This window comes from Myotis lucifugus, unplaced genomic scaffold (genome assembly GCF_000147115.1).
Source record: "Myotis lucifugus unplaced genomic scaffold, Myoluc2.0 scaffold_229, whole genome shotgun sequence".
NCBI lineage: Eukaryota > Metazoa > Chordata > Mammalia > Chiroptera > Vespertilionidae > Myotis > Myotis lucifugus.
Window position 1 is genome coordinate 1,979,873 of NW_005871277.1, and position 12,210 is coordinate 1,992,082.

General features: G+C 55.5%; 1 protein-coding gene across 1 annotated transcript in view; it reads left to right on the forward strand.

Moving 5' to 3' along the window:
- LOC102435865 (uncharacterized protein KIAA1671-like) overlaps window positions 1-10,472 on the forward strand; it is a 42,664-nt gene extending 32,192 nt beyond the window's left edge. Inside the window, exons 2-6 of the mRNA XM_006098331.3 lie at window positions 1,172-1,346; window positions 2,401-2,519; window positions 2,954-3,087; window positions 4,762-4,844; window positions 6,072-10,472. Of these exons, the coding sequence (XP_006098393.2) occupies window positions 1,172-1,346; window positions 2,401-2,519; window positions 2,954-3,087; window positions 4,762-4,840 (507 nt within the window). The 3' untranslated portion in view covers window positions 4,841-4,844; window positions 6,072-10,472. The remainder of the gene's footprint in view (window positions 1-1,171; window positions 1,347-2,400; window positions 2,520-2,953; window positions 3,088-4,761; window positions 4,845-6,071) is intronic.
- The last annotated feature ends 1,738 nt before the right edge of the window (window positions 10,473-12,210 follow it).

A 12,210-nucleotide genomic window follows, 5' to 3' on the forward strand; every position in this document is an offset into this window, starting at 1 on the left:
TGGGAGCGTGTGTTGGAACACTTACTTCTTCTTAAAGGGACACACTAGCATCTCCTGGCGAATGGCCCCTTCCCAGGGTAGAATCTGTGTGCCAGGCACCGGTCTGGTGGGTGCAGAGGGCACAGTCTGAGATGGGACTGACGTCTGCACGTGGCTTGGACCTGCCAGACACCAGCTGTGAGTCTTGGGGCAAATGCTTTCACACCCCTGAGCCTCGGCTTCCTTATCCACTTGTAACCAGCAGAGTGGGCTCCACAGCCTCAAATACAGTCACATGTGTTCAGATTGAAGCTGATCCTAGCCCACGCCTGTTAGGTGAGCAGGAAGTCTGACCTCTTCCCTGCCAGGTGCTCTTAGTGGGATGTATCCCTAGTGCCAGGGCGTGCAAGTCTCTCTGTAAACGGAGAGCAGTGGTTCTAAGAAGGGGAGACCCCCTCCGGTGTGGGTCCCTTGAGATACGAAGGTCTCATTCTTCTGCTTCCCTGACAGTAGGGCTGCCCTCCCACCCTCCTGAAGATGCAACATCAACGTGCTGCAGAACCTAAAGGGACCCGCTCTCCTGACAGTAAAGCCTCATGCCCTCACTCGTAGGGATGGCTGCTCAGACTCCCCCTGAGAGAGAACCCACTGCTTTGGGAGGGGGACTCCCTCTAGGGCCTCAAAGGGGATTCCCCTTCCTAAGTATAGTCAGCTGGCACCTCTGGGTAAGAACAGAGATGGGGAAAGGCACAACTTCAGTCTCCACTGGGGCACCCCACTATATAAACATGGACATGGTATGAAGTATAGGGATTTCATTAGGTGATGTCTTCAGTTATTCATTCAGCAAACATGTGTTGAGCTCCTGCTATGTATTGAGCACTCTTCTAGCTTATATGCTCGTATAATGTCACCAGGAGGGGAAAGGCCTTTCCATTGTGTGCCCACTCTGTGCCAGGCACAGTGCCAGGGCACTCAAGCTTCATTTGATTCTTGTAACTAACCTACGTGGTTTGTTTCATGGAGAAACTTCGGCTTCGGGTGTCAGGTTAGTATTGAAATGCAGAAATGCTGGCCCGTGTGCCACCTAAACAGCTTGTGCATCAGCGCAGCTTGACACACTTCTCTTGGGTGGTGCCCTCCGTGAATGGTTCCCTTGTTTTTCCTCTCTTCCTCCCTATTGCTCCCAAAGCAAACCTCAGTCCTCGACTCAAGTGCCCTCAAGACCCGGGTACAGCTCAGCAAGAGAAGCCGCCGCCGGGCTCCCATCTCCCACTCCCTCCGGCGCAGTCGAGTCAGCGAGTCAGAGAGCAGGTCTCCGCTGGAGGAGGAGGATGACACCATGTGGATGTTCAAGGACTCAACAGGTACACCCCTCGCTTCCATATATACCACAACCAACAGCAGGAAGGATGGAGGTTAAACACTAGAAGGAACTTCCGGTGAGTTGAAGGCTATAGGATATTAGAACATAATTATACAGGAAATTGTGATTTCTTATTCTGCACAGCTTATTAGGAACTAAGTAAAAAAATTCTTTTTGAGGGATGATATATTAATTGGGGCTCTGCAGGTTACAAGGGACAGAGCCACAACTTAACAGGGTTTCATGATTTCTGCTTTTATCCTTATTAAATTCATCCTATACTCTCTTCAGGTTTATTTGCTGGTCTTTTTTCCTAGATTCTTCAGTTAAAAGATCAGTTTATTTATCAGTCTTACTTGGTTTCTAGTGAATTATTTTAAGACTATGCATTTTCCTCTGAGGATATCTTTGGCTGCATTTTAAAGGGCAGGTAGGGATTAGCCAGTGAAGGGTATTCCAGACAGAAATATTAACAGGACCAGAGAGGCAGAGGTGTGGAAAGAACATTCTGTGTGTGTTGCAGGTGCCCCTCTAAGTGGTTAAAGCTGGTAGTAGCAGGAATTATGCTGGAAAAGTAGGTGGGGCCAAGTCGTGGGAAGTCATGATTCTTTGCCAAGGAGTTAGGCTTTTTCTGTAGTTAGAGAGCCATGGGAGAGTTTTAAGCGAAATCTTGTAATGGAAACCATAGCAGGGACCTCCCCACTGTACACATAGACAGCCTTCGTCCCCCACAGCCTACTACTGTAGGGACTTGTGTTCACTTGGCAAACAGTAGGATGTCAGACCAGCTTGGAGCTGAGTGAGGGGCGCAGTTTCTGACCAGACACCTTAAATGCTTGGAGGGCTCTCTCTCCCTCGCCCGTCTCGTGCCTGTGGAGAAGGAAGGTCAGGAGAGCAAGCCCTGAGTGTGTCCTCCTCTGTCAGTTGGCCCAGGAATGCCCAGATGGTCAGGGCTGGTGTGAGGATTGCCCGAGGGTCTGTGTGCAGAGCATCTGGAACCCGAGCCTCAGTGCACGGGGCTGCCAGTGCCATCAGCTCCCTTTTCTTTGCAACAGAAGAGAAATCCCCCAGGAGAGAAGAGTCCGACGAGGAGGAGAAGCGGTCCGAGAGGTCACCCAGCAGCCATCCCCAGAGGATGCCCGCGTTTCCGGGCATTGACCCGGCCATGCTCAAGGTACGGCACCTCGCACCTGGAGCCACTCACGGCCCTGGTAGCAAAAAGAACAGAAAGAGCAGGCCCCATAATTCTCCCTCCCCCCCCTCCCCCCCCTCCCTCCTTTCCATTGTCCTCCAAATATGGGTGAGAATCCACCCTGCCTTCTTCCTGTGGGAATCTGTCAGTCCAAAAGCTTCCTCTTATTCAAATGGATGCAGAAGCGTGGAGCTGACGGAGCTGAGTTGCACCTGCAGGATGGGTTGGTGGCCCCACCTCAGGGCTGCAGGCCTGGCCACCGATTCTTACCCCCCACCCCAGGTCAGCCAGCATCTCCCCTGCCCCGGGGCTTCCTGCCTGTGGAGGCCCCGGCATCACCGTGCAGCGGCAGTGCCGTGGGATGGGACCCTCTCCGGGCAACAGGTGGTTACAGACTCAGCTCTCTCCTCTCCCAGGCGCAGCTGCACAAGAGGCCAGAGGCGGACAGTCCCAGCGAGGCCCCCGGCTGGGCCCCCCAGCCCAAGACCCCCAAGTCCCCCTTCCAGCTGGGCAGTCGTGTGCTGCCCACCAGCCTTGAGAAGGACGAGAGGTGAGGGGTCTTGGGGGGGAGGGCGGCTGCCTGTTGGGTTTTAGAGCTGAATGACTGAGGATAAAGGAGGAAGTGTGGGACTGAGGATAAAGGAGGAAGTGTGGGCACTGCTTGTAGACATGCTCCATAAAGGATAGTGGAGTTCTTCTTAGGGGTCCTGTTAACACAGAGAAGCTAGGGGTTATTCATGATGCTGACATTGTCATATAATAAGTGCTATGATAGAGCAGGGGCTCCCAAACTATAGGCCACAGGTCCATTTCAGCTCATTGTCTTTTTGTTTAAATAAAGTTTTATTGGCACACAGCCACACCCATTCATTTATGGGTTGTCTGCTGCTGCTTTCCTGATGCAGCTGCAGAGCTGACTGGTTCTAACAGACACCCTATAACCCCCCAAGTATATTTACAGTCTGATTCTTGATTTGACCCTGTCATAGAGGACAAACTGGTGAGCTAGACTTAAGGAAGAAAGGTGTGGGAAAGGTTTCTAAGAGGAGACAACTGAGCTGAGTCATGGTGTCCACAGAGGTGGCAGCGTGAGGGGTTCTGGGCTGAAGTCATGGCATGAACAAAGGCCTGGAGACCTGATAGAGCCAGGGGCTGCAAGGAGTGCGTGTTATTGGAGCACAGAGCGGGCGGCAGGGAACAGGACCCGAGGTTGAGAGGGACAAGGCCACAGCTGAGATGGTGCCTGTCCTGCTCTGGGGATGCCAGAGCTGCAGGCCTGGCTCCAGAGTCAGCGTCGCAGCTGGGGGAGCCCCCAGCCCAGGTCTCAGAGGTACCACTGGAGGCCTGGTCTTGTACCTCCACCGTCAGACAAGGCTTCCTTGGTCTGCCCAGGGAGGCTCTCCTTCCTCACAGATCTCCCACCCCCACCCCAGGCAGGTCAGGAACTTCCATGGTGTGGAGCTTTCTCTGAGATCAGCATAAGTCAGGTCTTATATGTACGAGACAGATAGATAGATAGATAGATAGATAGATAGATAGATAGATAGATAGATAGATGTATGTATATGAAGGAATTATCTCATGATTTTGGAGCCTGACAAGACCACAATGTGCAGAGCAGGCTGGCAGGCTGGAGACCCAGGGAAGATCTGATGTTGAGTCCCAGAGTCAATCTGTTGGCAGAATTCCCTCTTCTTCGGGGGAGGTCAGTCCTTTTCTGTTACGATCTTCAACTGATTGGGTCAGGCCCACCCATAATATGGAGGGTGACCTGCTTGACTCATAATCTACTGATTTAAATGCTAATCTCATCTAAAAGAAATACCTTCACAGAAACACCTGGAGTGATGTTTGACCATAGATTTGGGCACCATAGCCTAGCTAAGTTGACACATAAAATGAATCACCACAGAATTTACCTGGGTAGAGAGATGGCAGGATAAATGGATGGAAATAATTTTATATAAGCATGACGGTATAGCTGCAGATTGTTTCATAGAGTGGATGTACTAGGGTTTATTTAACATTCCCGTTGTTGGGTGCTTTAGTTAATTGCTGTTTCTTGCCTGTCAATCATGTGAGCATGGGCATGTTTGCCATCTGTGAGTGCCCTGCTCAGCATCCACCTTGGACAGCAGATGGAGAGTTGGGTACCTCACAGCCCTGCCTGCAAGGTGCCCTCATTCTCGCTCACACTTGACTCTCCCGGGCTTTGTGGTTTTAGATCAGAAGAGACCTCACCCCAGTGGCTAAAGGATCTGAAGTCTAAGAAGAGGCAAAGCCTGTATGAGAATCAAGCTTGACCAGGTAGGAAGGGCTCTGGTGGGGGAGACCTGGACGGAGCCTGCAACTCAAGGGATAGGGAACGTGGGTGGTGAGAAGGCATAGGTTCAGAGATGTGGGATGTTGTACCCTAGGAGGGAGAAGGCAAACTGTGGGTGTGGGTGTTGTGGGTCCTGTAAGGGTGTGGCAATGCCTGCTTCCTCTTAGGGATCAGTCACAGCTGGGCCACCTGGAGTGGCAGGGCTAACCCAGCCTCTGGCTGGCCCTTCTCCTGCGTCTCCGTCCCCTTTTATAACATGAGAGAGCAGGACATCGAAGATCAGCTAAATCTGAAAGGTTCCCAATCTATATTTATATACTCCCTGTATAATTAAAAATTAATTTGGGGAAAAAAAGATGAAAAAAACCCCACACGATTCGATATGGCCTGGTATAGGTCCCAAACGGCTGAACACCTTGGACTTCAGTTTCCCATCTGTAAAATGGGCTGAGAGCACCAGGTGGCCGAGTGGTCCGGGAGCTCCCTGCGATTGCACCTCCAGTGCCTCCTGTGCATCCTCAGGATGGGAGCACACGGTCCACGCCCAGAAAAGCTGCTCTGAGAGGCACAGCACAGCAGACCTCTGCCTGCCTCCCTGCCCACCACCCCCCACCCCCTCGCGTCCACAGGTGGAAACCAGAGCCCTCTGACAAGGAAGCATCTACCTCTCAGAGGCCAAACCTGCCCTGTGTGGATTTAATGCTGCTTAGGCTCTCTCCCCTCTTTCTGTGAACATCCATACGTGACGCTGCAGGCATACTGTGTGCTTGCTTATGGGTGTTGCATATACTACACAATATTTACATATTTATATTTAGAAATAAGCATATATGGGTATGTATTTGTGTATCATAAACTCCAAAAGGAATTCTAAATTCTGCAGTGAAGCTGTGCTCCGGGGTTTGGATGAGGGATGGAGCCTGTTTGTATATTTCGAGCTGTGAGGTGATGTCTGTTAGGCTCCAGTCACCCACGTGAGGACGCTGAGGCTGGAACCCCGACTTGACTCAGTGTCACCTCCATCCACCGCATTCAGCCGCCCGCCACCTTCCTCGTCCCAGGCCTTAAACAGCAGCAAACCTCATGTCATCCTCCCCAGCCTGCGGCCTGCAGCGTGGCCGTCTTGTCCCAGCAAAGGTCCTGAGGCCTGAAGCTAGAGAGTAACTGGGCTCCTGTTCCCCCCACTGACAGGGCTCTCCCTTCCTCTCCAGACGGGGACACCGCCACGTCTCATGAACAGAAGCCTTAACTGTCAGACCCCCAAGACGAGGCCGCGCTGCCGCCGTTCCCTCCTGCACAGCGGTCACCTGCCTGGGCCCCGCCTTCCGGTCACGGCAGACGCTGTCCGGGCTCCACCCTCCGCAGGCTCTCAGGATGGACCGGATCGGACCGGATCAGGCGGAAAGGCTCCCTCTTCACGCACCTGCACGCCTCCCAGACAGCACTCCAGGCTGGGAAAGAAGCCAGGCTGCCCACAAATGTCCATGTGGGCAGTTTTGTTGCGGTTTTTAATGTAAAAGTGCATTTCCGCCCACGTCAGCAGCAGCTGTGGGAGCACGGGTCGGTTCTGGAAAGCACCCGAACTGTGAGGCGCCTTCTCCCCTCCCAGGGCAGGTCTTCCCGAGAGGACTTTCCAGGAAAGGAGAAGCCGCTCGTTTCCTGCTGGTGTGTCCGGGCAGCCCCGCGGGGCGGGCGTCCTGATTGCTTTTCGGCCGTTCCCCTCCCTCTCGGAAGCTCAGAAGTTCGGATGTTAAGCGTCCCCTTCCTGTATTTATCCTTCCCAGGGGCAGTGCGCATGGCTGGCCTCTTTTCTTGTGTGTCACATTTGTTTGTTTTCGAAGGTGATGAAGCAATAATGCAGCCAGTTTCCCTTGAACATGGACGTGTATATAAGCTTTCACATTGAGGAACGGGAGGAGAGAGGCGTGGCTGCTTTGCCGGGAGTATCTGGTCATCTCAGGTTACCTTGTCCCTCTCCGAGCTTTTTGTAGACATTCTGATTGTCACCTGTGTGTCTCCCTGGTTTCTTGCCCTTGTGAGCTCTGGTTTCTGTGGAGGGACCTGTCCCTTGGCCTCCGGGGTCATAAGCTGCAGCCCCGTGGCGGTGCCTTTCCCACCCGTCAGACCCGCCTGGGGATTTTCCCAGCGTTGATCTGCATCACTGCCTGCGCTTCAGGAAGAGCCGGTCCGCAGTGGCCTCGCTGAGCAGATACAGGGATGAGGGGCTCTTGTGTTTCTACTCACCTCTTCCTTCTACCAACCCTCCCCCTGCATCCACCATCTTTTTAGGTCCGGATGAAGGGCGGGGTCTTGCGGAAAGCCCTTCTCAGCAGGGGAACTCCCCAGGCCAGGGAGGCGGACAGAGCGCTGGGTGCTGGGTGCTGGGTGATGGAGCGGAGGTTTACCTGCCTCTTTTCTTGCTGTCTCTCCTCTGTCCCTCTCTTTGGGAATCCTCCACACCAGCCTCCTCCACCTGCGAAGCCCAAGGCCCCAGCAAACATCCCAGAAATGCCTGCTGGCCACCTGCCATGCCTGCAGTCGCCATAAACTTTGTGCCAACCTTCCCTGGGAGACGCCCTTTGGAGAGAGAGATGCTTGGGCAGTTCACAGGGTGGCCGGTGGTGGCCGAGGGGCCCTGGGGCTCAGTTTCCTCATGGACACATACACAGCATTGGCTAGATATAGACACATCCCCCCTCCAACTCCCTAAAAGGTGAAAATCTTCATAAATCCCATTATTTGCAAATGGTGTCAAAGCATACCTCCCTTCCCAGCCACCTCTCAGGAGTCTGTGTGTCTGCCCATCGATCTTTTCGCATCATCTCCCTTTACCTCCGCTCTCCTCTTGGGGGTGGGGAGAAGGGGACAGCAGTTGTGTTGCTCTGGGGTAAGACAGCCTGTGCCCTGGGGAGCGGCTCGCTTCAGCACCGCAGACAGTGACCGGAGCGCCCTCCCTGAGTCCTGCGGGCTGAGCTTTGCTGCTTACCGATGGGCACTGGTTGGACCCCGTCGCCCACCCATCCTGTGGGTCTGGAAGCCTCGTGCACCTGCGTGTGGAGGTCTGGCCTTGCTTGATCATAGCTGTGTCCCCTTCGTTCCCTGAGTAGGTGGTTTGATCCGTTCTCTCTGGCAGTTTGGGGATGGAATTCCTCCAGGAGCTGCTGGTAGACTTTTTTTGCTCGTGCTCTATAACAGCGTTGATGTGGTGGCTCTCCTGCTCAGGAGGCCCCCTGGGGCACTGCTAGTTCCTTCCTCGGCTGCTGCTTGCTTTGTCCTTCTGAAGGTGGGAAGGGCCCCTTGGGACCATCTCAGGCGGTAGGAAGTGGCCCATTCTGTCCAGTGAGTGTAGCGCACTCACCACGCACAACTCTCAGTTCTGTTTTAGCCCAAGTTTACCCTACAGGAAAGAAAAACACATGAAAAGGAGATCTTTTGCCTACCCCCCCCCCCATGACTGGAACTAAAAGTTCAGTTGATTCCATGGTGATTAAGACACACAAAGTCCATCCCTTTCAACTGACTAGAGCAGACTGAACATTCTCCCAACTTCTTCCATTTCCTGCTGCCTCCTCTCTCCATGCAGAGCAGACAATCACAGTGGGTCAGGAGGGACCCTCCCAGTGCACCACCGTCCCCCCACCCCCGCCTCAGGAACCCCTTGGGGTCAGTGCATCCAGGTCAGGGGGATTGACGTCCGCGCCTGTGCAGACAGCTGGGCCACTGGGGTGTGTGCTTCTCCTCTTTCTAAACGGGGTGAGCTCTTTGGGGCAAAGCAAGGGTTTGTGTTCCAGTTTCCCGAGTGAGCCTGGGGTCACCCTTGGAAATCTGTCTCCTTTACACTGAATATGCCTTAATCATCTGTATGCAGTCAAGCCCTGCCCGCCTCTCTCCTTCCTCCCTTGAGCCGGTGGCTCTCCTTAGTGAGTCTTGCACAAAAAGCCAATTGCTACGGATGCACCATCTCAGCCACCTCCCGCTCTCCCTCCCTCCTCCCTCTCCACACACACCCTTTGACCCTTTGCACATCAGCATCTTCACAGATGACCTCTTGACAAGCCTGTATGTTCCCCCCAGTGGAGCCCCTTCCTCGTGGTCTCTTGTCTAAGGAGGCAGAGGCCTCTGGCCTGTGAACCTCCCGGCACGGCCTCCGGCATCAGTGCCGCGGAGGATGACTTGGTGCCACCAGAGAAATGCCGGGGCCGGGAGACCTCGCGGGGTTTGGGATGCTGGGGATGACGGCCTCAGGTGCCTAGGGTTGGGGGCCAGGACAATCAGATGGGGGTGTTTTCCAGGGGGACCAGCCACGCCCTGTGCTCTCGGACAGATGTGTTTTCTTCTGTGCATCCCGGGAAGTGAGGCCAGATGTTGCGAAGGAGTGAGACTAGACGAGGCCCAGGCCTGAGATCCTAAACCTTAGAGGCTGCGCAAGGGGTTTAGGAAAGCCCTTGGCGTGATTTCTCAAAGGAGCTGCCCACCTGGTGCTGAGAGCTGCCTTGTCCATTCCCGCTTTTCCATTTCCCACCGGGCACCCCGGGTTGCCCCCGGCTCCGGGCATAACTGCAAAGCTAAGTGTCCACGGGTGTGCGGGCGGGTCACCTGCAGAACGAAATGCTTTCTTAAAGGTGGAAGACGGCATCCACCCACAGAGAGGGCTGTCCCCCTCAGCCCCTGCGGCCCCTCCAGAAGCCCTGTCCCTTAACAGGAAGCTGGACGCTGGCCGCCTTTGTATGAACTAGCATTCGGGGTGGGCCTGTCGGAGGGAGAGGCGGGAGGAAAGCGCTCTGGGTGGGACCTCCCAGCCCGTCCGTGGAGCCGTGGCAGGTCGCTTCCCTGATGGACAGCCTGTGCCGTTCCCCCGGGAGCACCGTCCGCGAGTCGGACAGGCACCTGCGGACCATCTCTGGTGGCGTCGCGCCCGCGCAGAAATACGACACTGTTGTCTACAGAACTTGAGTCTTTTTCACGATCTCACTCCACATGGCCTTATAGATCCTGTAAATAGGGGGCTGACAAAAGTCATATATTGTGTTACGGGCGACATTTTGTACTGGGCTGTTTCCTAAATCAAACCAATATTCTAGAAGTCCAGCACTTCCCGCCTGATTTTGATCCTCAGATGCTTTGTAAGACGGGGGAGTGGAAATACATAGACGTAGACTGTATGTTTTCCTAGCCTTTCTTCCGGGTCCCTGCGTCAGAGCGTGGAGTCCCGACAGAGCAGGACCCAGTCGGGCGTGTGGGAAAGCTAAGCTCCGGCCCGCTGGCATCCTCGCAGTTGCCTTAGAATCCCCCAGCCCCGGAGTTCTGCACGGGAGGAGGCGAGAGGCACTTTATCCAACCCCAGAGGGAACCTCGAATCGTGTGACTGACAATTCACCTAGAAAAAAGCCTATATTTTTAACGTCGAAACCACGGGGCTCCCTGGACTCACCGAGTATTGGACGTCGACAAGTGCTTTTATATTTTGTAACTGTACAGAGTTTCATACGCACATCGAGAGCAGTTGGGAAGCCGGCCAACTGCCCCCAGACGAGACGACCTTTGCATGTACAGAGATGTTGCATTCAGACCATGGAAACAAATAAAGCTTTGGTGCAGGTTGCACTGGAGAAGTCGGTGTGTCCGTGTGCGAATGAACGGGCGCCCAGGCGTGCACGCCCGCCACCCGCTGCATCCGGCTCTTGTCCGTGCTGAGCTGGGGCCAGGCAGCGGGAGGGGCTGGGGTCCTGGACACACAGCTGGTTTTCCATTCAGCGTGGGGCCGACTCCTCATCTGCCACCTCCTGGCCGTGGGCCACCCCCGAGCCTCGGTTCTCTGCGATGGGGTGGTGATAGCGACACCAGGGAAAGAGGTTAAGGCAGTGGTTCTCCTGGGTGCCTGGAGCTCCCCAGGTGACATCTGGCAGCGACAGGACACGTTCGGTTGGAGGGGCGGGGGCGGGGGCTGCTCCGGGCAGCCAGTGGGTGGAGGCTGGGACGCTGCTCAGCATCCTACGTGCGCAGGACGGTCCCATCACAAAGAATGGGCCCATCCCGAATGACAGCAGTGCCGAGGTGAGAACTCGGTGACAGTGCCGGTGCACAGTAGGTCCCCGGGGTCCTGAGGGTCTGATGGGAGGGAGTCCTGCCCCCATGGAGGCTGCCCACCTCTGTCTTCCCCTTACACCCCTAGCAGGTGGTGACTGCACCCCAAGTTAAGGGGCCGGAACCAGCTGCACTGTCCATGATCACCCCAGGAAGGGCCTCTCGGTGCGAACTGTCCTCAGGGAACAAAGTGGGGCAGTGCCAGCAGCTACGGGCTCTTCTCTCACCAGACTTGGGTCCTCCCTCGCCTGCAGAGGTGAGCCGGGCCTCTTTCGCCTGAAGGTGGCTGGCCTTTGAGCACAAGGGCTTCCACGGGGAGCAGTTTATGCTGGAGAAGGGGAACTACCCTCGCTGGGATGCCTGGTCCAACAGCCACCACAGAGACAGCCTCCTGTCCCTCCCGCCTCTGCACATGGTGAGTGCAGCTGCTGCCCCCTGCAGGCAGCGCTGGGAAGCGGGACGTGCAGGGAGCCGGTCAGACCAGCTCATGTCACAAGCTTGACCCAGGGCTTGGCCAGTGCAGACCAGGCCTGGGAAGGCCCTCATCATGTCTGACCCAAACAATTGTGCCGGCTTATTAGAAGGCAGGGGGTTTGGGGTGGGAGTCATTTGGAGGTGACTATCTCCTCCCTGCACCTGGAGCCCTGACCCGTGCTCTGGGCCCGGGAGTAGCCACTCACGCCAAGACCTCGCCCCCAGGACGGTCCGGATCACAGGCTCCACCTGTTTGAGAGCCCAGCTTTCGGGGGCCGCAAGATGGAGATAGTGGACGACGACGGGCCCAGCCTCTGGGCTCATGGCTTCCAGGACCGGGTGGCCAGCGTCCGGGCCATCAACGGGACGTAAGGGCCCCAACCCCCACTCATGCCCCTGCCCCATCCGGCCTCCGGTCTATCACGCCTCTGACTGCAGACAGAGCTCTGTTCACTGTCTCCTAGATGTTCCCGCATTCGAGCCACTGCTCCTCCATCCTTGCTCAGAGCCCGAGAGAGCGCCCTCATGCGACCAGTGTCCGCTCGCTTGTGCTCTTGGGCCCCCAGATTCCCAGAAGGCCTTGCCTTATAGAAAGTCTTATCTTTTTAAAAAGTCCGGTGAAGTCTGTTTCCCCTACCTGTCCCCATCGAAGTCTTCACTCCTTTTCCGAACATCTCCCAGCCCTTGGACCGATGCTCAGATGTTTTTCCCTCTGCACAAGGGGGAAGGGGCGACATAGCGGCTCTCTGGGTGTGGCCTGAGTAATGCCTGGGGAGCATGCGCATCACCTCC